The sequence below is a fragment of the Hippoglossus stenolepis genome, chromosome 6 (genome assembly GCF_022539355.2).
Source record: "Hippoglossus stenolepis isolate QCI-W04-F060 chromosome 6, HSTE1.2, whole genome shotgun sequence".
In the NCBI taxonomy this organism is placed as follows: Eukaryota; Metazoa; Chordata; class Actinopteri; order Pleuronectiformes; family Pleuronectidae; genus Hippoglossus; species Hippoglossus stenolepis.
In genome coordinates this window covers 17,248,284-17,270,900 of record NC_061488.1, presented here as the reverse complement: position 1 = coordinate 17,270,900, position 22,617 = coordinate 17,248,284, and the positions used below count along the sequence as shown (strand labels likewise).

General features: G+C 41.1%; 1 protein-coding gene across 7 annotated transcripts in view; it reads right to left on the bottom strand.

Annotated features, from left to right (window-relative positions):
* Nucleotides 1-22,617, bottom strand: part of ubr4 (ubiquitin protein ligase E3 component n-recognin 4) — a 47,387-nt gene that overhangs the window by 7,908 nt on the left and 16,862 nt on the right. For 2 of the 7 annotated variants that reach the window (XM_035160353.2, XM_035160356.2), the window contains 55 exons: nucleotides 22,219-22,320; nucleotides 22,034-22,134; nucleotides 21,447-21,834; nucleotides 21,148-21,211; nucleotides 20,781-20,972; nucleotides 20,085-20,155; nucleotides 19,337-19,529; nucleotides 18,379-18,612; nucleotides 18,059-18,229; nucleotides 17,770-17,952; nucleotides 17,376-17,534; nucleotides 16,983-17,135; nucleotides 16,555-16,782; nucleotides 16,268-16,425; nucleotides 15,985-16,159; nucleotides 15,472-15,673; nucleotides 14,837-15,000; nucleotides 14,315-14,531; nucleotides 13,586-13,802; nucleotides 13,033-13,065; nucleotides 12,687-12,750; nucleotides 12,449-12,583; nucleotides 12,030-12,204; nucleotides 11,732-11,863; nucleotides 11,496-11,617; nucleotides 11,136-11,247; nucleotides 10,713-10,843; nucleotides 10,153-10,330; nucleotides 9,694-9,798; nucleotides 9,059-9,196; nucleotides 8,532-8,700; nucleotides 8,112-8,316; nucleotides 7,925-8,038; nucleotides 7,337-7,546; nucleotides 7,088-7,237; nucleotides 6,767-6,994; nucleotides 6,464-6,542; nucleotides 6,113-6,346; nucleotides 5,793-5,961; nucleotides 5,459-5,603; nucleotides 4,980-5,065; nucleotides 4,802-4,889; nucleotides 4,139-4,332; nucleotides 3,779-4,018; nucleotides 3,549-3,687; nucleotides 3,244-3,369; nucleotides 2,856-2,984; nucleotides 2,397-2,746; nucleotides 2,204-2,294; nucleotides 1,926-2,010; nucleotides 1,563-1,690; nucleotides 1,176-1,305; nucleotides 885-1,045; nucleotides 556-665; nucleotides 158-299 (listed from right to left, as the gene is read on the bottom strand). In XM_035160353.2, the coding sequence (XP_035016244.1) occupies nucleotides 158-299; nucleotides 556-665; nucleotides 885-1,045; nucleotides 1,176-1,305; nucleotides 1,563-1,690; nucleotides 1,926-2,010; nucleotides 2,204-2,294; nucleotides 2,397-2,746; nucleotides 2,856-2,984; nucleotides 3,244-3,369; nucleotides 3,549-3,687; nucleotides 3,779-4,018; nucleotides 4,139-4,332; nucleotides 4,802-4,889; nucleotides 4,980-5,065; nucleotides 5,459-5,603; nucleotides 5,793-5,961; nucleotides 6,113-6,346; nucleotides 6,464-6,542; nucleotides 6,767-6,994; nucleotides 7,088-7,237; nucleotides 7,337-7,546; nucleotides 7,925-8,038; nucleotides 8,112-8,316; nucleotides 8,532-8,700; nucleotides 9,059-9,196; nucleotides 9,694-9,798; nucleotides 10,153-10,330; nucleotides 10,713-10,843; nucleotides 11,136-11,247; nucleotides 11,496-11,617; nucleotides 11,732-11,863; nucleotides 12,030-12,204; nucleotides 12,449-12,583; nucleotides 12,687-12,750; nucleotides 13,033-13,065; nucleotides 13,586-13,802; nucleotides 14,315-14,531; nucleotides 14,837-15,000; nucleotides 15,472-15,673; nucleotides 15,985-16,159; nucleotides 16,268-16,425; nucleotides 16,555-16,782; nucleotides 16,983-17,135; nucleotides 17,376-17,534; nucleotides 17,770-17,952; nucleotides 18,059-18,229; nucleotides 18,379-18,612; nucleotides 19,337-19,529; nucleotides 20,085-20,155; nucleotides 20,781-20,972; nucleotides 21,148-21,211; nucleotides 21,447-21,834; nucleotides 22,034-22,134; nucleotides 22,219-22,320 (8,599 nt within the window). The remainder of the gene's footprint in view (nucleotides 1-157; nucleotides 300-555; nucleotides 666-884; nucleotides 1,046-1,175; nucleotides 1,306-1,562; nucleotides 1,691-1,925; nucleotides 2,011-2,203; nucleotides 2,295-2,396; nucleotides 2,747-2,855; nucleotides 2,985-3,243; nucleotides 3,370-3,548; nucleotides 3,688-3,778; nucleotides 4,019-4,138; nucleotides 4,333-4,801; nucleotides 4,890-4,979; nucleotides 5,066-5,458; nucleotides 5,604-5,792; nucleotides 5,962-6,112; nucleotides 6,347-6,463; nucleotides 6,543-6,766; nucleotides 6,995-7,087; nucleotides 7,238-7,336; nucleotides 7,547-7,924; nucleotides 8,039-8,111; nucleotides 8,317-8,531; nucleotides 8,701-9,058; nucleotides 9,197-9,693; nucleotides 9,799-10,152; nucleotides 10,331-10,712; nucleotides 10,844-11,135; nucleotides 11,248-11,495; nucleotides 11,618-11,731; nucleotides 11,864-12,029; nucleotides 12,205-12,448; nucleotides 12,584-12,686; nucleotides 12,751-13,032; nucleotides 13,066-13,585; nucleotides 13,803-14,314; nucleotides 14,532-14,836; nucleotides 15,001-15,471; nucleotides 15,674-15,984; nucleotides 16,160-16,267; nucleotides 16,426-16,554; nucleotides 16,783-16,982; nucleotides 17,136-17,375; nucleotides 17,535-17,769; nucleotides 17,953-18,058; nucleotides 18,230-18,378; nucleotides 18,613-19,336; nucleotides 19,530-20,084; nucleotides 20,156-20,780; nucleotides 20,973-21,147; nucleotides 21,212-21,446; nucleotides 21,835-22,033; nucleotides 22,135-22,218; nucleotides 22,321-22,617) is intronic. The other 5 variants (XM_035160358.2, XM_035160359.2, XM_035160354.2 and 2 more) reach the window with 4 other exon arrangements.

The following is a 22,617-nucleotide window of genomic DNA, read 5'->3' as shown; positions in this document are numbered from 1 at the left end:
ATGTTTTAAAAGCAACAAAACATATAAAAAGAAAAATGTGGTTTTCCAGAATGTCAATTTACCCATGTATTTCACTGTATCCAATAAAATCCAAGTCTATTTTAGTTCAAGGAAACTAGTGGCACATACAGATGTTCTTTGAACTTGAGAGCGTTACCTTGGTGATCAGGTTACCGATGTAGGGCAGGACCCCGCGGGCAGCCAGGTAGACTTTCCAATGTGTCGGTTTGATCAGCTTCTGGTACAGACCCAGATACTCCACTGCACACTCTCCAGCTACACTCAGCTCATCCAGATAACTGACACACACACAGCAAAAAGGTAACTTTAGGTTTTTATGTCAAAGTCAAGTTTACAGCTGAAATTTGCGTTAAAACCTATTTTCAGTCTCCCAAACACATTTTCCACATACTTATCAATGAAACATAAAATTGTATATTTACTATCACATAAAATTCAACTTTTTGGACTGAGGAAGTCTTATAGTTATCTACTTACTTACATAATAAATGTCACACTAAATGATCATTTTTTTTACTGTTTGAGGCTCATTACCTGGTGAGCAGATCCAAGACCTGCTGCTTGCGACTGGGGATTGTTGTAAGAGCCTCCACAATAGTGCAGGCAGCCTGTCTCGCTGCCTGAGTGGCAGGTGTGAAAAGGACCTGCAACAGAAATAACGTCAGTCAACAATTGTATTTTAAGAGGATGCATTAATAAGTTAATGAAATAACAAGCCCCAAAACTTAATTAGTATTTCCCAGTTTGAAAATATGTAATGGCAAAAATCAAAAGTATCTGCACGTGACTTTTTGTGACTAATTATCAATATAGCAATAACAACAATACGGCATTCGAAACACTACATTAACTGTATTTTTTACCTGTCGCAGCCAGTTGTTGTGACTCAGTTTGAGCAGGCGAGGGAAAAGGCCTTCACCTTTTCTGGACCTCATGAATTGCTTCCATTTCCACACATACTTCTCAAGCAGATACTGCTTCCGCAACTCAGGCTTCCCTTGAGGTTTTGACCCAGAATCCTGGCCTTTTGGTATCAAGATACATTCAAAAGGAAAAGATTGATATCACGAGTTTTCATTATTTCATAGCAAAAATAAATAAGAGCATTTTGCAACAATGATATAGTGTGCTTTTTGTTTGGACACAGTACTTACATCTTGCTGGGAGGCATTTTTTCCAGGCCTCATAAGATGCTTTGGGGTCCTTCTTGAGCCAGAGTTGGGCCTGGGCATGGATTTCATTACTGTAGGGCCTGACTGTGGTCAGGGACTCAGTAGCAGCATCCTTTGAAGAAAAGCAAACACACTATTGTGTAAGGGAACATGAAATAACCAAGAGTCATAAATAAAATGATTTATTATTAGATTTCAGCTTACAAAATGGGCTCCATTATTATTTTTGTCCTAATGTCTGTTGGGTGATCAGAATGTCTTCAAAATATCATCTTCTATCTAAACTACACAACTGCCACCAAAACCATGTAAAGGAAGATAAAAACCACCAGAAAGGAGTGGTTGAATAAAAGAATTGAAATATAATACCTTGTTCTTCTTGCTAGTGGGGGCAGGGGGCTTGATCAGCTTTTGCAGGATTCTCAGACACATGAGGGTGATGTTCTCCACCACGACAGGCGTCTTTATATTCACCGACATGAGGAACAGACTGAGAGCTGTGAACAAAAAAACATACATTGCTCTTCAGTTGTGATGAGTAACCACGACATTCCAAACACAGTACAGGCTGTAGGATAGCAGAGTTAAAATATGGTTAAAGAAAACCTGAAGAATAGATTGTTCCAGATATTTTTTCACATCAGGGAATCATGCAGGGGAAAGTTGCCAGTTCAAAGGTGATTAAAAAAGTCCACCCTCTTTTCAAGAGGTGCGATAATAAGAGAAGCTTACCACAACGTAACCGCAACTCCCAGCATCCTCCCTCTTTTGAAATTGAGTCGGTCAGCAGCAGCATCTCATACTGCAGATTGCTAACCTGTTGGGAAAACAAGATGTTGATGTACATATGAAAACTGAAATTTTTTAAATGCTCAACCCAGAGGCTCTGCTCTTAATATGAATGTGTGATCTTCAAAAAATAAAAGCCACATATTTCTTTCAGTAACAAAATCATACGGTTTCTTTAGATTCATTTCTTCAGTCTATAGTGAGACACTAAGAGGACATACCAGGTCAGGATTCGCCCAGTGACCTTTGAGGGCTGATGACACCTTGGCAATGATGAGGTCATTCATCTGCTGAGTGGCCTCTGGATGATCTCTGAAGCAGGAAAACATCAAAGAGACGGAGACAGAACATTCAATTAATCACTACTTCACTAAAATCTTGTTCTATAACTGGACATGTGAGGGAGGGACATACCTGGTGAGGAGACAGACCAGCTGGCGCACTTCCTCCCTCATGGCTGCTGTACCACGTCGCAGGTTATATTCAAAAAGCTCCCTGATGAGCCCCTGGAGGACCAGGATCTGCCGGAGTGCCGGGTTGGTGGCCAGTGCGCGGAGCAGCGTGATACAGTGACCTGTGACAGCTGAGGCACAGCCATAGCACTTGTTGGAGGACGTGTGGCCGCAGCCCAGCACAGAGAGGGCGCGGTACTGACTGGCGGTGAAGGTTGGCTGGTGGCTGCTACTGCTTCGAGATGACTTGGTGGCGGCCTCTCTTTGCTGCAGATCGTACTCCAGGAGCTCTTTACGAGATGCGAGCACTTTCTGTAAACAAGGAGAAAATGCCAGAGTTGCATGTGAGCAGGAGAAGAAAATAAAAGGTAAAAACAAATGAAACCAGTTACTGAATAAATTATCTTTTTTCCTCTCCAACCTGTATGATCTTGGAGAGTTCATCAAATGATGTCTTGCAGTCACCGCTGTACTCTTGAGCCAGCTGCTGAATGTACCGGTTGACATTAGCAGAGGAAGTACCAAGTCCTGCACCTGCTCCTGTGTCATCCTGGAGGGATTCAAATTGTTCATATTAAAAAACAGGCTTTTAAATTTTACTTTCTATTGAAGGGTCCAAACATTTTTCATTCACTATCATGTATTACCAAGGAGATGGGATGTTTTTAAAGAATAAACACAAAAATAGCTCAGTTATTTACAATATTTGCCAAGTGGCCTAAATAATACTCATGCCCCCTTTGATACAACATCTAATATTAGATGGAATAAGCACAGGAACTATTCATGCTCTCCATGTGAAGACCTACCTGTGGCTTTTCTGGTGCTGCCTCATTGACTTTAGACAGGAGGCTTTCTAACTGGGGTCGGTGTCCCATCAGCTGGTGGTAGACCCTGTCAGCTTTGTCCAGCAGGGTGTTGATGTTGGTCACAGCCTACAGAAACAACAAAGACACAAGAATGAATGGAGGCAGTAAAAGATGAAGGCAAATTTTACTTCACTCATCTTTCCTCAGTAAAAAAATGGGGACTCTGGCATGTAAACTGATGTTTTGGAACATTTTGCCTCCTTTCTTTTTCACTTTCATGTCTTTCTCTGCAAATAATTGCTTACCTTTTTCCTGTCTTCCTCGTTCTCGATGGGATCCACAGCACAGCATGGCTTAGCATAAAGCATGAAGTCAAATCGGGCATATTTGCAGAAACCACAGGCATTGCACAAGAAGGGGTCTTTTTCATCGTAGTTGATGGACCTAATGGGAGACAACCAGCAAGTTAAAATATAATTCAACTTCATTGTCTCCAAATATCTTCTCAGAATAACAAAGGAAACCTGTTGCTCACCTGCACTTGTGGCACTGATACACGTTCTCACCGCAGTTGCCACACACCCCGGGGTTGGCGGGCACAGAAGCACTGCAGCGGGGACACTGCAGGGTCTCAGTGGAGGCCTGGTAGTTCTCGTAAAAGTCAGAGAACTCAATCATCAGGTTGGAAGCAACAATGGGTAAGGGAAGGTCGATCTTCACCTCCGTTTGTCCCGGTGTCAGTTGAACTTTCTTGGCTTTGTGCCAACGAGCAGGCCTACAAATACACAACAGAGAGTATTAATTTTATATTGTTAACGTGAGTGCAGGTATTATGGAATCTTAGTATCTTAATGTCATTGTTCGATAAGACCAGCAGCTCTTTGTTGCAACATACTTGTTCTTCAGCTCTACGATAGCCTGTACAGTCCGGTTGTTGTAGTACAGATTGATGGTGCGGACCATTTTGGTGCGCTTGAGGTCACCAATCTTCACGGTGACTTTGCTGATGGTGTGGCTACCAATGAGCTTGACGACTTGCTGTGTGGTGGTGTAGCGGGTGTCCACTTTGATCGATGACAGTTTTATATTCTAGAGGAAGAATACAAGACACACAAACTTTGAAAACTATAATAAACTGTGATTATGCAAGTAGAGTCTAATCTTAGATGGGGTTTTTTCTGACTAGTCTTTGTTCTTTCCATATAATCATTTAAGTTGTAGTATTTTATTTCATCTTTCTTGTTTTTATTGTTTTATTATAATTGTTGTGATAATTAGCTTTTATATGTTCAGCACTTTGTGTTGCATTTTATACATGTATTGTGCTATACAAATAAAGTCTATTATTATTATAGATAGAGAAATGAGCATCATAAACCAGCCACAGTGTATATCAGCTGTTTAAATTACTAATCCAAGATGAAATAGATAACCGATGCAAAAGTGATGCATATTTACAAGTATATAGAAACTTGCATAAGGATTCCTTTAACAACATTTGTCGCGAAACAGTTTTAAAACATATTGAGTCCACTAGGGGAAGTTGTGATGCACATACCGAGAAAGGAACCTCAGGATTGTTGCACACCAAGCAGGGGTCACTCTCCAGGAAAAAACCATCAAACTCCACTAAACCTGACAGAGTGCTGCAGGAGAGAATACAAAACAAGAGTTTTATGTAGATGTCCACTGCTTGATATTGTTTTATTCAAGATAGATAGTTTGTATAGACATACTTGTAGATGTTGGAGTTGGGGTGATTTGTCAGGATATGGTTCTGCGTCCTCAGAATTTCTACAGCTTTCTGGGAATATTCCTTCAGCTGGAACAGCAAAGGAAAATTATTACACAAATTATGAAAACACATTTAGAATAAGTACTGTAACCTGTACATTACGAACACAACCATGTCCACAATATGGCTTAGTAACAATTAACTGGTTGAAAAATTGTGGGCAAAACAAGGCTTGCAAATTACATTTTCAAACAAAGTACACTAAGGCAAACATGAAGAAATATAGTCCATGTTATCTAAGGGGTTTATTTAGCAGGGACAATACACATTAATAAACATAAATGAAAATGTGCCAGTCAAACCAAATGGCTATTTGACTGCTGTCAGGTGGTTACAATTTAAAATGTTTTTGATCTGATTTTAGACAAAATAATATCCCGACATCTCCACAACCAGAGCTTGTGAGACCGTTAAACAAACCTTTTTCTCTGTCTGAGGAGTTTTGAGCGAGAAGTATCCAAGCAGGTCGACAAACTGGGCAGCTTTCCGGCCATATGCAGGGAGCTCAGGCCAGATGGCCCAGGTCAGTTCCAGCAGAAGCTCCTGCTGAGATTTATTGGAATTCCTGCAGAGATTCAGATTTCGGCCAGTGGCCCAGGTTATGTTTCAACTATTTAGTAATTTAGTCATGCTTTTGTTCACAGATTAAAAGTATATTTATGGGTGCTATAACCTTTTGTATTGTAGTTAAGCTAGTCAACATTTAAGACAGAACATTCAATAAGGCTGTCTGTGTCATGTGTTTTAACAGTACCTGTAGATGTGAAGAGCCAGGCAGTGAGCCTGCCAGCGCACAGCAGATGAGTTTGACTCCAAAAGAAAGCAGCGCAAAAACTGAATGAGTGTCTCCTTGTCTGCAAACTTGTTCAGCTGACTGACTAGACCCATACACAGCTGATCCTCCTGGCTGCCAACACCATCACCTGTGGTCAGGCCACAAAGATACAACATAGTCAATACACTAGCATCTATTGTCCAATTTTTTTAATATCCTGTACAGGTTCAGAGGCTGACTTGAGCCTCAGCCTTCAGTGTGTAACATCTTAACAAGCAGCATGTAGTATGAGCAATCACCCTCTTTGTCTTTCTCCTTGTCTTCTTTTTTGCTCTTTTTACTGGAGGACTTGCTCTGAGAGGACTGAGAACCTCCTGTCTGTCCAGCACTACTGGAGCCTCCAGAGAATGATGAAGAGGAGGAGTTGGCCACCACCTTACTGCCACACAGGGCACATGAGAGCAGTTGCAGAAGTACTGGGGAAACTCCCTCATCCACAAGGAAGCTGACTTGGAGCAGGAAGTACAGAACAGCTGGACAAAGACGAGAAGGGTAACAGATAAAGAGAGAAAAGAGACAAACAATGTTAACAGTAGTGGTCTTAAACATTTGTTTGTTTCCAGTATCAAAACTGATCTGAAAGAACTTACAGTCGTCCTTCATGCAGAACTTCTGCCAGTTGATTGTCCTCTGAGTGGCAATTTCAGCGCAAGCTTTCAGATGTTCCATCTGAAACAAGAGAAACATGTTACATTTAAGCACTCGACTGAAGATAAGAATCCCAGTTATAATCACAGTGAAAAGGGAGTATTAACAAAAACGTTTGCAGAGGAGATGCTAGCTTGTGATGACAAAATAATAAACAAGCATGAATTAAACATTTATAGCCAGAACATAGAATCAAAAAGCAGCTCTGTCCAAGTTTTTCTAACAACTGTTCACAGGACACTCACCAGATTGATTAGAGTGTCGTACTGCAGAGCTGAGCCAGACGTGGCTGTGACCACGCCGGCCCGAAGGAAGATGCCCTGTTCCTCGAGAAGCTTCTTGATGCTGCGCACATGGGAGTCAAGAGTGTGCAGATCTCGCAGCTGACGATATTTTTCCTTGGAGCCACAAATGAATAGCAACAGCTTTCTCACTTGCCTTCTGACAAATGGAGTCTGCTGGATCATCAGATACTGAGGAAAAACAAGTCAGAGAGTTAAAGGTATATTTCTTATCTGACGACAGACACTGAAAAGAAAAATCAAGTAAAACATTCCATAGCTTACTTCAGACAGATAGTAGAACCAGGAGTGGTCAAAGACAGGTGGAGGGATACGAGGGTTGGTGTCTGCAATCTTTTTGATCTGATATGGCAGCCGCAGCACCATTTCCGTCAACAGTTGAGAGTAGGCTTCAAACACATCAGCAGCATGACCCTGGTGCCAGGAACAACACAGTTAGTTCACATCAACGTAACGTACAAAACAATAAGCTTTCAAGTTACAGTGATTAAAGCGATTCCTGTGGCATGATACCTTGACGTATTGGCGTAGAAAGAAAGGGCTCATGTCTGGAGGAGAGGAGGCTGTGTGTGGGCGGAGGAGCTGGCTGGCGGTCACAGGCTCCTCTTCGCCCTGTTGGCTCTTCCAGAACTCCAGGAGCGACTTCAGCACATGGAGACAGTAGTCAATGGAACCCAGGCTAAGCAAGGCAGTCGCTGTGGCGTTGGAAATCAGGGAGGATGACTGGAAGAGAGAGAGGGGTATACAGCAGCTGTCAAAATACATAGCAGTGCTATAAACTTTATTCTAAATAACCAGGAAACTGTGTGTGTTAGGCACTAATTGTTGCCCACAGAAAACTACATTTGAGTCATGTAATCTGCAACTACCTACAGTAGGTATTCTAAAGAAACACCACCTGAATTGATACGTGTGGGTATGTTTTTTCTTTTCTATTGGCTGGTGTTGCCCATTATGCACAGTGTTGTGTCGAGTCCAGGAGACCAAAACTCCTGCTGGAACTCCCATCTGAATCCAGACATGTTTATTTCGGTACCGAGCTGATATTGGTTTAAAATAATATATTGAATTGGTTATTCAGTACTAAGAAAATAAACTTACCTCAGAGGAAGATTTAGATCCAGACTTGGTTCGAGACATAAAGACGCTGAGTAGTCGCATTATGACCAGGTGAACTTCATTGATGGAACTACGCTCATTCTTCTTGGACACATCCTGCAGAAGAATAACATGGATTCAGTAAAACAGAAACACAAAGACTGATTCATCATAATGAGACCTTGGTTACCTTCTTGTGCATGCCAAGCTCGGCAATGAGCTGTGCAAGCAGGTCATCCAAGGCGCCCTTATCCTTTTCATCCTCGCCATCCAGGTCAGAGGTCAACATGAGGATGACCTGCATGTAAGGTATTGCTTGGACTCCACCCACATTGTGGAGCTGAGAAAGTTGCTGAAGCAAGCGCTCCAGGAGCATAAGACGAACCATGTGCAGCCTAATGAGAAAGGGGGAAACAATTATACAATGTAGAGTTTTTTTTATCAAACACAAATACATTTTCCGACATCTCTTTCTTGCCCTCAAACATACTGAACCCATTAATGGTGGGATAATGTCTCTTTACACTTAAGCAGGCAGAGGATTGCTGTCAGCAGAGATTGAACCTTTCTATTTAGTCATAGCTCCTCATTCACGTTTGGGATGTCTGACCTGTTGCTTGTGTGGATGTCTCCCTCGGTTTCCACTTCTCCCTCCGAGCCTTCCCCTTCCTGCTGGGCTGTGGTGGTACTGATGGCTCCAGTGCTGGAACTCACACTGCCTGGACCGGCAGGATGGCCCTCCACTGTCGTGTCACCATATGCACTGCTGCGTCCTGACACTGAACAAATGCATGAACAAATGCAAGTAAGTTAACTGGAAACATAGTTGAATATAATACCTAAGTGCTAAACTTCATGCCAGATTATGGGGATGCCATAACCTCAAACTGAGGTACGGGGAAAAGGAAGTGTGTGGGAGGTACCATGTGTAATTATATGTAAACTAAAGACAACTGTATTTTGAAGGTTGTTAGATTATATTTCATTAAGAAAAAGAAAGAGGGCAAGGTCTGAAAACTAGTCTGTAGACATTAAATAATCCTCAACTCAGACATTCTAGATAACATTTTCAATACAAGTCTGACATTAAGAAAAACTGTATCTTGCATTAATATATGTATGCAATTAAACACCCACCGCTGTGCTCCCCTGCAACAGAGTCTATTGCAGACCCTCCACTCTCTGAGCCCACACTGCCTCCGTGCTCCGCTGGGGAGGTCCTCAGAGTGGAACCATCAGTAGCAGCTGTGCTGCCCTCGTCATCTGACGCCGGGGCTGAAATCAAAACAAGAGCTGTAGCAGTAAATATGCCGCAGTCATCTGGCCAGGATACATGATCTTAGTTTACACTTGTGCACTTACAATAAAAAAAAAAAATGAAGTACAATTCAACATGCAATTGTGGGTTGTTCTTTCTTCTGTTCAATCTAATGGATACATATGTCATACATAATTATAACAGATTAAGTCAACAGTGAGTAGCTGTGATACAGCTACTAGAGAAACTATGGCTGAGTGTAAAGGGTTAAAAATGACTGCTTTAATTCAAAAATGACTAACATCACAACCTTTGCAACAGATTCAGATTATGAGGTTTAAGTTTGGATGTGATCAGTGGTCATTCACAATCACTGTTACACTTTGGCATTTTATACATAAAATTGTATCCAAGACAAAAAAATGTAAGCATCTTGTGGTAAGGATTTTCTCGCCACTGTGAGCTTACAGGTATAACATATGATCACATACTATCACAGAGATGGTCTTATTACCTGATGCAGTGGTGTCTGAAAGAGTGCCAGCATCAAGTGAAGAGGAGCTTGGAGCCTGGCCAGACAGGCCAAGGCTCTGTAGGCCGAGGGCACTGCTGCTACTGCCTAAAAAATGTCAAAAGATAGAAAAGCTTAACCAACATACCAATCTCAAAGATAATAACTCACTTTGGATGCAGATTTATGGAAATATGTGACCTACATGACATGTAAGGAATTCAATGTAACCCGAGTTCAAGAAATCGAAGTAAGCTAAGGTTAAATCTAAAGATCTCACAGTTTCGGTTGTGTGTTAGCAAGTGTTACATTATTATTAGTATGCATTATTATCATTATTTAGCTTTATTTCAAGGTCCATATAAGTTACAGCTATAGGACACTCAAAACTCCATAATGACTAACATGAAGTGCAGTGTGTTTGAACGTGACGCGGGACTACCAGACTGTCTGGCCTCGTACCTTGTTGATCCTGCTGAAGGCTGAGAGCGATGGCGAGCTCTACCATAGTTTCATCATCTGCATCAGGGGGGATGTCCAGCATGGGGGGGAAACCCTCGGCTCCAGCCAGCAGAGCCTCCAGGGGAGACGGATTTCCATTGTTGACATTCTCTGCTGTCTCCAGGACCATGGATTCAGACTAAAGAGATAGAATAACAAACATTGTAACATTTGTTTCTGTGCCATATTTCTCAACAGAAAAATGTTTGTAACTAGGATTTTTATCTTAAGATACAATAAACTCATACACCAGACAACAGGGATGCACCTGGTTGATTTATGCCATTAAGGCCGACATGGCTGTACATGGATACTGTCGTTAAATCAGGTTTAATAAATTAAAACCTGATGTTGCATCACTAATGACTAAATGACAAATCCAAAAAGGTCTACTATGCTATACATTTCAAATGATTTATTTTCCTCTGTGTGAAGACTGAAGTCCACATCAGATTCCTCACACAGTGAAAACAATGCAGGAGTCATGTCGGACACAACCCACTGAATAAAATGCCCCTCACCACCATCTCGAAGTCGCCGTGGTCCACTTCATTCTGCTCCTGACTCTCCTGTCTGCCCTCTTCTCCTCCGGTCAGCACTGATGACTGCATTTTGTCATCTGCATCATCATCGTCATCATCATCCTTGTCTCCTGGTAAAAGAAATGATCCAACAAGTTTTACTGAATTGACTCCATGTGTGATAATAGGAGCATCAGCAGATAATTTATTAAACTTTTTGTTTAAAAATCCTGTTTGTTTTATTATTGGCATGTAATGAGAATACAGATTTTTGGTTACTGAACATATCTGGTACCTTGTAATATCGATACCAGAAGAACTTGAAAATTGTAATACTTGACTCCACAAAAATGCCTTCACATCTAGTAATTTACAGCTTATATTGTAAATTGATGTTTTCTATAAAACAATGTGCAAACTTACCCATGGGTGTGTTGGAGCGTGGGGGAGACGGAAGGGTCACATGTCGGCGTTTATTTCTTGGTCTAAGCACTCGGATCAGAGCCTGCTTACAAGCAAAGCTGACAGAGGTGTCCTGGAATAGGTTTAAATACACATTAGTTACCTGATGATAATCGGTTCATAGTGCTTTTAACACTTACTATCCCAATTGTAAACAAAAATGTTAATAAGAAAGTAAATACAATTTTATAGTGGTGAGGCTCAATAGCAACTTTAGTGGTTTGTCAGCGTCTGTCTGTCAGCGCTCGTGATTTAATATTTCAACACTCATTCTCATTTTATCAAAAATTATAATTCCACTGATAAAAGTTTGGTACTTACTGGACATAGTAACATCTGCATGTAGATTTTGGAGGCAACATTGATGTAATCCAATTCACATGTGCAGTATGCATGGATGATGTCCACCAAGGCATTTACTGTTGCTTCCACATGAGTGAGGCCTTAATAGGAGAAGAAAACATGTTTACGATCTTGCAACTGTCTACACATTATATATATATATATATATATAAAAAAAACACAAAAAACGTTGGTGTCTAAATGTTTGCATTTACCAGGGAGACAAGCAGGAGCAAGGAAGGCGTTCTTTGGTTTGAGGGCATGAAGCTTCCAGAAATTATTCATGAGCTGCGTGATGAAATTACAGCTTTCACCATCCACACGTTTTTGTCCATCTTCAGTCATTTCTGGATTAAGACAAGAGAAACGTGAATTACTCTTATTGGGCACTTTTGGATCACTTAGTCTCCTAACTACACACAACCATTTAACTAACAGCTGTTCAACTCCTTACACTACATTGCTATTCCTTAATATTGGGCAACATTCGTCATCAGCTGAATATTATCTTACCAGAGTCATGGTGTAATGACTTTGTTTCGGTGAAATGCACCAAGTTGTTGGGTCTCATGATTGCAATGGAGCGGGCAGTGATTACAAGCCTCTGGAAGACATCAGGGTCGAGGTCCCTCCCCTCGCGACTGCAGCCATTTAGGCATTGCACTGCGTTACTCAACAAGGACTGGTCCTGATGGAAAGAAGCATTCAAGCATTACAATAATTCTTCACAAGTGATGTAGAGGATAGGCAGTTCTATCACCACGAAATACTTCAGTGCATCACAACAGACTTCTGAGAGTGTGGTGTCTGAACAAACTGTTTATAGATTTTAAGGATGAATTGTTGATAAATTATGAACAAGCATTGATTAAAATATGATTCAGAATGATAATGAAAGTGTGTAAGTACACAAAGTGATTATGTATACATACCTTGTGGTTGTGGTAAGCAGTTCGACTGGTGTGCAGGCTGGCAAGAAGTCCCTTGGTCTGCTGCTGCACACCTGCAGGGGTCGGCATGGACAGGAGTAGAGTGGCTAACTCCAAAGCTGCAGCCTTATTCTTCTCCTACAAAGAGGCAACAACAAGACTTGCAGTTACCAATTCAGCACAAAACAGTTTTACACAGGACTTTCTTTCAAAAATGCTACTATAATCTTTGTTCGTTTACCTTTTCGCTGGAGGAACCTACTGCAAAGCAACTTTCCAAAGACTCTAGGGAACTGACCACCAACCTGAAACAAGAAGCAAGATCAACAGACGGCTCCTGATGGTTTTACCTTAAATTGACCTAACAATCAAACAAAAACAAAATCTCAACTTGCTGCAGTCTGTGCTATTCTAAATGCCAAAACAACACTGAATGCAAGAATAAATGCTGTAAGGCAAAACAATAGTTTTTTGTTGTACAAGCATGGAGATGGTGCGTGGCATGTTCACAGTCTCAGGCAAGGACACACAAACTGGCACACATGCACAAAACCAGACAAACAAGCAGAGAAAGGGCAGTTACTAACCGGTCCAAGGTTGATAAGGACTCAGTTTCACAACTTTTTATTGTATTTTTGGGAGCAAAAGAAAAAGAACAAAAAAGTGTGAGGTTCACAGAAAGAAACAAGTGAAATTAAATGATTCAGTTTAACAAAAGAGAAGCATGCAAGAAAAGATGACATCACGATAGCCATGCACTAAATACTCTAAAGAGAACCTAACACCTGCTCATCCACAACAACTCCTGCCCCACATAGCTGCACCCATGAAGGGTAAAGAAATAGTGGGTGGTACGAACCTATAAAAATGTTTTAATCGCAACATTCATGCCACATCAGTACAGCTTACTGACTGATTATCAATTATCTTATACAGCCACAGGACAGACAAAGGACAGACGTATATATATATATGTTATATAAAAGGTAGTTTAAAAGTGAAAAATTGGTTTATTATAAAGTCAAAAAAATTGTCTCTCATCACATCATTAGTGTGATTAACTGAACGACAGGGGATTGAGATCTGTTAACTTAAACTGTTTGGGTTGACCTTATAAACCCTAAAATGTAAAGCAAATACCTTTCCAGCACACTGCCGCTAGTGGTAGTTGGGGTGGCTATGTCTCCATCAGCAGCACCATTGCCTTGGTTGAGGTTCGGGCTGCAGACATTGTTCACCGAAGCAGAGGAAAAGTCCTCAGGTGGTTCCTCAGGCCAGCCAAACTGCTCCTTGGTTTTACCATAGATCTTGATTGAATCAAGCATGGTGACTCCAGCTGGGTCAACGGACGCCCCAACTGTAACAACAAACAGGAAGATGAATCTGAATTAGTAGATGGTTTCTAAAAAGTCAGCAGAAAAGGTGACCAATTTCAAGGGAGCAGCTGAGTAAACCGATTCATAATTTAATCAATATGTGCCCTTTCTGACAAATAAGAAATAACTTTTCATTTGACATTTTGCACTGTTTTGGGGGAAGCCAAGAAGGCAGTAAAACTAAAATACACCATATTTTAAGGTAAATCAGTGGAGTTCAAAATATAGTCCAAGTATCACACCAAATCATACATATAGGAATCTTGGTATTTTATTGATAGGCTGAATGGAAATGTAAATAACACAGACATGTGACAAAATACTAACATTCACAGTAAGTTGACCTTTTAGTTCTTTTGTGAAATGTTTGTAACTTGCATCAAGAAGCTGCAAAAATGACTTAAATAATCTCTGGAGTAACAGGCAATGCGTATGAATGAGACTATACAAGTGGCAGAAAGATATCATCATCCCAGCCCACTCTTGCACTTACTAAAGATGGACAGCTTCTTGTCCGCCTGCAGGGCCTCCTCTCTAGTGAAGGGGAAGTCAAACCATCGGGCTCTTGTCAGGTTTATCTGCATGGTGCGGCCAAAGACCTCCACGTAGGAAGGAGCCCTCTCAACGGCCTGAGTGCCCACTTGCACCCGCATGCCCGTCATCACCATTGAAGTGTTGTTGTTGACAGCTTCCACTGTAAATCCCCCAGGCTAGAAGGAAACAACCAGATTTAAGACAACCTCTGTTTAAGTGCAGCTAATGTATCTATCCAAGCATGCATGACACCTCACACTTCACAGCTCCACTGTGAAATGGAGGTTAACATTGGTTATTTATTCAGATAACTTAGTTTTAGCTGTACATTTTTTTTACTTGCAGCATATTATCTGTGGTTTTAATAAAAAATAGCAAAAATGTAGCACACAGATAACTGACAGTAGTAATTCACTCCATAAGAAAAAAGCAGAGCAGTCTCTTTCAGTTTTTCAAAGACAGAATCGTAAAACATTGTTACCTTTGTGTTGGCCACATACATCCCAGTGGAGTTGAGCCTGTGTTTGATCTGCTGTCCATTGTAGACCTGCAGCAAGTCGTTGCCCCCAAACTCCACCTCTGTCAGCTGCTGGTTGTGTTCAAAGAAGTCCACTGGAAATGTCACCTGACTGGAAGTCCGGGTGGCTGAAAGTAAACATTACAATAAAATATGAACATTTCCAGGGACACAGCATACACAGTAAGTTCGCCTTTTCTTGCAACAACAAGCCCTCAACTGTCTATCAGCTTTTTTTTGAGACAACACTTAAGCATCAGGCCGTCTACTGGGTACACTGAGAATGGTCCTAAAAAAGCAATATATGTATTTATAAAACTTTCAATCATAATAGCTCCTTGGATTTATATGGATTTTTTGGAAATAAAAAGAAGAGAGGTCATGACAACAGACTAATACATTATTGAGCTGAGTTGTGGGTTAGAGTTCACATATAACTGGCAGCAGTGGCATTTTAGCAAATAATCTGACATTGTCTGTTTGTGATGAGGACTTATTTTTCTGATAAACATTTTATGTGTTATTCTTCAATGTTGGGATCCATTTGCTTATGATTCCGGTGACTAACAAGAGTTGTTCTTCATTGCTCTCACACTCACTGGTAGCAGCTGCTTTGCGCTTGCGGACCGGCTTCATAATACTGATGCCACAGCTGGGCTGCAGTGAGGGCTGGAGCCAGTAAGAGGTGTTGTCCACATTGGCCATGTAGATTCGCAGGCTTCCATCTTCACAGAGAAGGATCATGGTCGTGCGCTGCTGCTCGTTACTGGCTGTGTGTCGAATAGCTACCATGTCTTGAATCTGGTGAAGACAGAGAATAAAGTAATTTTGGGAAAACATACAAATAGTTTCACAATTACTTTTGCCATTTGTCACTTATTGGTACTGTGTTTCATCAACGTCCAAGTTAAATATTACCAGTTTGCCAAAACTTTATGTATTTCATAGTATCTAGCAGATATAAAAAGCTTCATCATGCTAACAGAATTGGACCACTTAATTCAGAGAAACACGTTCTTTCCTTTTTCTATTTTATTTCTTTTATCACTCTCATTACTATGTTTTAAACTACTAGTGACAGTTCCATGTCAGCGCAGCCCTTTTCACATTACCTTAGCTTTGGCTGGCAGAGTTTTGATCTCTTGGATGAGGAAAGTGTCCGGTTTGACCATGATCACCAGCGGTATGCCTGTCGTCTGCTGCACACAGCACACCAGACCTGGGTGGTTCATGACCTCGGACCATTGGCACAGAGCCGGTGACATCTTACTGCTACCGCCGTTAGAGCTTAAGAGGACAGGGGGAAAAGACAGAGATGGTTACATAGTTGCCAATTACATTTACCATATCCAGTGCAGTAGCATGAGACTGAGTTTGGTGAAGAAGAGTAGCTACCCTTTGACGTTGATGGTGAAAAGCCTCTGCACCTCGGATGTGCTGCGGCTCACTGTGGCAGCGAAGGACTTTCCCTGACTGTAGCTGAAGAAAAGCATCTGAAGCACATGGGAGTAGTAGACTGACACACCACCCCCAGCGACCTGCCCGTTGCTATCCTGGAGTCACAAAGAAAGAAGATATATTGCTGTAGATCCTTTTATCGAGCAGTGATATCTTCGGCTACTAATGTGACAACATTCAGCACATCACAGAATTTTGAAGGTACAATTTATTGGCAAACTTACCTTCAAGTCTTCGTGGTTTATCTCCAAAACATTTGTGACGTAGAAAGGCCCGTGTTGGGCACTGCTTGATTCGTCCATGATCTGTGTGTACAGATAACCGGCTGAAGACATGATGACGATAATGTTCTTCCCCTCTTCATTGAAAAGGAATGTAGCATCACGGATCTTGGAACTTGGAAGCAGGAAGTAGTACATTGGACTCAGGGCATCCACTGACAAGTCATATATCTGTGAAGCAACAGAGACATTTATATAAAGACGAGTAGCAATTTTCCCATCATGCAAAAATCAGTATGATGTAGTCATCATGTTTAACAATTGTGATCGTCTCCAACTCAACAGTAAATTGTAAATCACATCAACAATAATACTAACAGGTCATTATTCTGACTTACAAGTACACATAGGCCTATTGTCTTAAAACATACCTTTACAAAGTCAGCGGTGATGATGGCAAGTTCCGTCTGCGAGCCCGGTAACCAGACAGCTTTGATGATAAAGTTGCCAGTAGCCAGTTGTGGGTGCAACACCAGATGGTCCGACACAGATCCTGTGCTGCTGAAAGTTAGCACATGGCAGTCCTGGAGGAAAAAAACAACAAAGACAAGAAAGTCAAATACCAGGTCTCTAAACAAGTCACACAAATACAAAATATTCTATTTGATATTCTTGCTTAACCTACATGTCCATCTACAATTATGAAGGACTCGTCTTCTCTGCAAAACCACACCTACACTGTTCCAAATGCTTTCCAATTATATGTAGAAATGAACCCTAATTAAAAAATAACACTTGATACAACAATCAAATCCATTTCTAACCTTGAGGCCGCACACAGCCAAGTAATCTTCATTACAAGGGTTTCCTGTAAGACTGAGGACAGTGAACGGGACTGGGGCAGAGGCCAGACGGGTCAGTGTTAGCTTCCTCTTGCTCGAGTCAGCTTGTTTCAGGAGAGTGGACAACTGCAGAACTGTTATCTGTCAAATTGGAAATACAGAAAAATTTATGTTGGGGTGTTGTAAAACACTGCAAATTGGTGATAAACCTTAAGAAAAGTCGGTTAATGGTTATTTGTATATGAACTAATAAAAATGTCAAAATAGCAAAAAACTTATCACATTAGCACATAAAAGTGGGCAGAAATAGAAAATATTTGCACGCTTGAAACATTAATTAACAATGGGATTTCGTTAACTAGACCGTGTAGCTTACCTTTCCCTTTTCATGGCTGACTGCAAGGTGCTGGCGCCGGCCATGGGGTGAGGATAAGACACACATGGCAACACGCCGCAGGACGTGTGCACTGATGAGTTGCCGTATTGTCTGTCCCTGGTCGCCACTGTAGTTCATCCTCACATTCTCAAAAGCCCCTTCCTGAGAGCCGAGTGTGGGCACCTGAGAAAAAGAGCGATTGATAATTAACACGAAACAACAGAGGGTAAAGAATTTCTCAAATCAAGGCGATTTTCATAACTCCATCAAACTCTAAAAACCATCATACCATTAACTGGTCTGTCATCTCCACGTTTTTGTCTTGAGTGTGCAGTTCATTGAGAGCCTGCTGAGCCCGGCTGCTGCTTCCCACTGCTGATGCCTGCTGGAAGTTGGTCTGGATGGCTTCCATGAGAAACATGAGCATCTCCAGTATGACTGCTGCAGTGGATGATCCAATCTGCCATGGAAAACAAGAGCCAAGATGTGAGTCACAGAATATACTGTGCTTAGCATGTAGAAGGAATCTTAAAGGGCGACTGCTTTAAGAGACATCAGACACAGATTGGAGCAGAAATGAACCCAGAGAAGAAAAACATCTTCTCTCACCACTTGTGCTAGCAACTCTTCCTGACAGCCCTCAATGCTTTTGCACACACTGCTCTTTTTAGGTCTGTCCTCATCACCAGGTTTGCCGTCGCAGATTGTGACCTTGCCCTTGTCGGAAGGTGAAGCATTCTGGTGGCGGATCGCGCTCTCCGGCATACGCAGTTCGCTCTGGAACGCAGAAGACTCTTTGAGAGTGGAGCCCATGCCACTGCTGGGGCTGCGTTTAACCAAAGCCTGTAGATGATACAGCACAAAGTAGAGAAGTGAGAAGAGAAACATTTTCCATACACACAATGATGAATATTATTATATAATATAATAATATTCATATTATAGCATCATCATTGTTTAGCATCTTTACAATTAGAATTACTTGATTTAGTTTTCACTAGCTTCTCCACTATACAGAGTCTAAAGTTAAAAAGATTGTTACTAAGATTCTGTTGAATGGAGACATTTTATCTAAACTGCTTTCACAGGAAAACTAAAATCACAAACCCTTGGTAGCACTGGACCAATTATTAACTAGACTCTTAAATGGTATTTTCTGAATATCCATACAATTTACTTCATTATGCCCTTGTGGGATAGTTCAACTCATAATGTGTACAATTACTTAAGTGAAAAAAAGCTGATTTACAAAGGTGAATCACGCTATTATCACACAGAAGAAAATGTTGCAATCACAAACACAAAAAAAGATGCAAAATACAACATACATGTTATCAGACTAAACTGAAGGTTAAATGTAGTTGATGGTTTGTTCCTTATCACATGCACATTCAGAGATCTCTCATTTAACATTAACTAGGAAAGCTTGCCTTTTCTTTACACAAAACATTGACAACATACATTTCTAACATGATTTCTGGCCACATGTGTGGGCTAGCTATGACCCTGATCAAATGAAATGACTGGATGAAAGTCAATGGGGGAATGACTTGCAAGCCAAAGTTACCGCTGTTGTTCTCTTCCCATGATGACCTGAGGTATTCGGTCTCACCTGGCAGCTGCCATCCTCTTTGGCACCGCAGTCACAGAAGAAAGAGCCATATTTGGCATAGGAGATCTCATGGTCTTTGTGACAGACCTTGGCGCACACTGTGCACACACCTACCCCATCCACCATCTTACAGGTGTGACAGTGGTACCTGCAGAATGAAAAGGAACATGGCAGGCTGTGTATAATATGTCGGTTTTGGTAAGGAACGTCATTTGCACAGTCTCTTTCTATATTAAGTCTTGAAGCACATATACCAGGAAACAAAAATGACTTTTTGTCATGCCCACATCTTAAGCTCCTTTGTGTATGTACATGACAGATGTAGAGAAAATCAACACGAGTACATCTAACAAGTCGTTAAAATGTGCTGCTCACGTTAGGTTTTTATTATAGATTACATCTTCCTGTCATTTACTCCATACTCAACTATATCACAAATTAGTAATATTTTGTGCGTCGTTTCTTCACTTTGAAAATGCTGTGGCTCAACCATGTTTCCACTTTGTTGATTTTTATGACCTAAAATTTTCTTTTTTATTCTGCTATGAAAGTTTCCTGTGCTTTCTAAGTTGTACCTAAAGACCAATTGCCTGCAAAAATTCCCTTAATTTGACAACGTTTAAGAAGACAAAAATTACCTATGATCTCATTCAAGATTGAAACTGAAATCACAGGAAACAACCAACTTCTCTTTTGTTTTTACCAGTGCTGGTTCATGAATTCCTTCTGAGTGATGGTGAAGGTGCAGAGTTTGTTGCACAAGGAGTCTTCATCCTGTCAAACAATGACAAACATGTTAAAGTGAAGGTTCTATTTGACAACTGATGGAAGAAATGAAGAAAATCAAGGGGATTTATAATCATATGTTATACTGTTATGCTATTCAGTCTCTCTATGAACAGAGCTGATTGGATGTTCTCAAAGACCATTTTTTGTAAGTGAAGAAATAAAATATTTGCAGATTATCTAACAAGAACTAAACCACAGAGTTGCTTCCTTAAAATGTATAAACCAATTCAAATAATTTTACTTAACATTTTCTTTTAAAGTAGGAGATAATTCCTGGCATCTGAATGTCTTGTTATGGTCTTGTCATTTTTTCTGTACCGGGCAATGTCCCTGAGCTACACTAATAGCCAAAACATACTGTGCACCACAGCATAAAAATTATTACTCAACAAGTTTTCTGGGACAAGTGGTATTTAACTGGTTTAAAGTAACTTTTTTCTATTTCCTGATTAAAAAAACAAAATTTTGGAATTACAACGGGTAAACTTGGCCAACCCTGCATAAATGTTTTTTCTGTTGTAGTCTTAATAAATATTCTTTACACTTTACTGCAAATATATAAAACATGACCCTGTTTGAAGAGGACAGATTTAAACAGATGGTTTCTCACAGAGTCCTCTGCCTGGGAATCATCCTCTTCCACGGCAAGCTCCTCCACCCAGTCTGAGTCCACTTCCATGGCCTTCTCTTCTCCCTCCATCAGCAGTGCTGAGGTGCCTTGTCCACTGCTCTGACGCAAGGCATTCATCACATCAGCCAGATAGGAGATGATATGGCATGAGCACTCCAGCATGCTTGCGTGCTGAAATAAAGGCACAGGTTCAAATCACGACAGAGATGGAGAAAAAGCTAAAGCCTCCATTTAGATAAGTTAAAAGGAAAACAAGTAAGTTTAGTGTTTAAGCACCACTACACCTGGATGGAGATACAAATATTTATAAAAGGGGTGCAATATACTGATAACTATAAAAACTTACCTTTCCTTGGGACACGTTTGTGCTCACTTTTTCCACCACATTCTTCTGTGTCAAATACTTTTTGCTGCAGAGAAAACATAAAGCAATCTAAATATATATATTTGAAAATGTAAATCCTAACTCTGCATGATCATGGTTAAGGAGTAAGGTCAATTAATGCAAAAGACGATCCATAAATATTTATGTCCTATTACCAAGCAATTTTTCTGGTGACTTAAAATTGAGTACTGATGCTGAAAATAAGCAGGCAGTTCCCTGATGTAAATTCAATCTGCGTGTCTGTGAAACTGATTTCTTACCATCTGGTCAGCCAGTCGATAGCTGCCCTGTGTAGTTGCAGGTGGCCGGCCCCCTGCCCAGCACTGGCAAGAGTGGCCATTATGACCATGAGCTCGGGAAAGCCTGTACCATCTCCATGGGCCAGCATGTCTGTTGCCATGGGAATGAGCGTGCTGAGGAGGACGGTGCACACTCCCTCTCCCACCTGGCTGTTGTCGCGTACAATATGAGTGGTGAGCACTTGCAGAAGCTGTCGGTTTTCCTGCACTATTTCCAGTTGCTCTGAGTCCTTTGGTGGCGCAGCCGTCATGCGTGTCAGCCAGGCCTGCAGACGAGAGGGCTCCACACAGGCCAGCTGGGCCAGGGAGCCACACAGACACAACAGGCTGGGGTTTGGGCTCTTCTCCGCTGGAAACGACAGAACGATCATGAGATTTAGGTTTATAGAGACATCCAATGCATCTGCAGGTTGCCGATGTCATGATTTCTGATTTTTGACACAACAATTTAAGTGTGTGTTGGATACCACGCCCATTTCTTTCTACCATCAACACAAGCCTTTTGAGTACTTTTCTTGATTAAAATTAGTTGACGACAATAGACTTACTGAGCTGGAAAAGCTTGGTGAAGAACTTTAGCACCCTGTTGCAGAACTTCGCTGACAGGCTTTCATTGGCTGTTGCCATCATAATCTGGACAAGCTCACCACTGAAAAAATTAAGAGCACAAAATTATTATGGTACATGTATAAATGTGTAATAATGCTTCATGAATTATCAGATGAGCAGATACCTGAATGAGAAGAACTCTTCCATGGCCTTGCGGACTTGAATGCTCTCAAGCTGTTTTTCAAGATACTGAAGGCATTCCTCTAGAACAGACTCATCCAAACCACTAGAAAAACACAAACAATAAATGTAGAAGCATGTAAACAAAAAAAGTGAGCTAAAAGCTACAAAGAGCCACACAATGATGCATTATTCTCAGTGCGTACAGTCACCTCCAACACCAATATCAGACAACAAAGAGTTATGATTACAAATGTGTAGTTTAAAAGACCAGTGTGTAGGATGTAGCATCTAGTGGTTGATCGCAGAACGCAAACAGGTGAATACCCCTCACCCTTCCATGCATGTAGGACCTACAGTGGCCTTCAGGTAACATAAAAATGTGAAAGACCCAAGAGCCAGT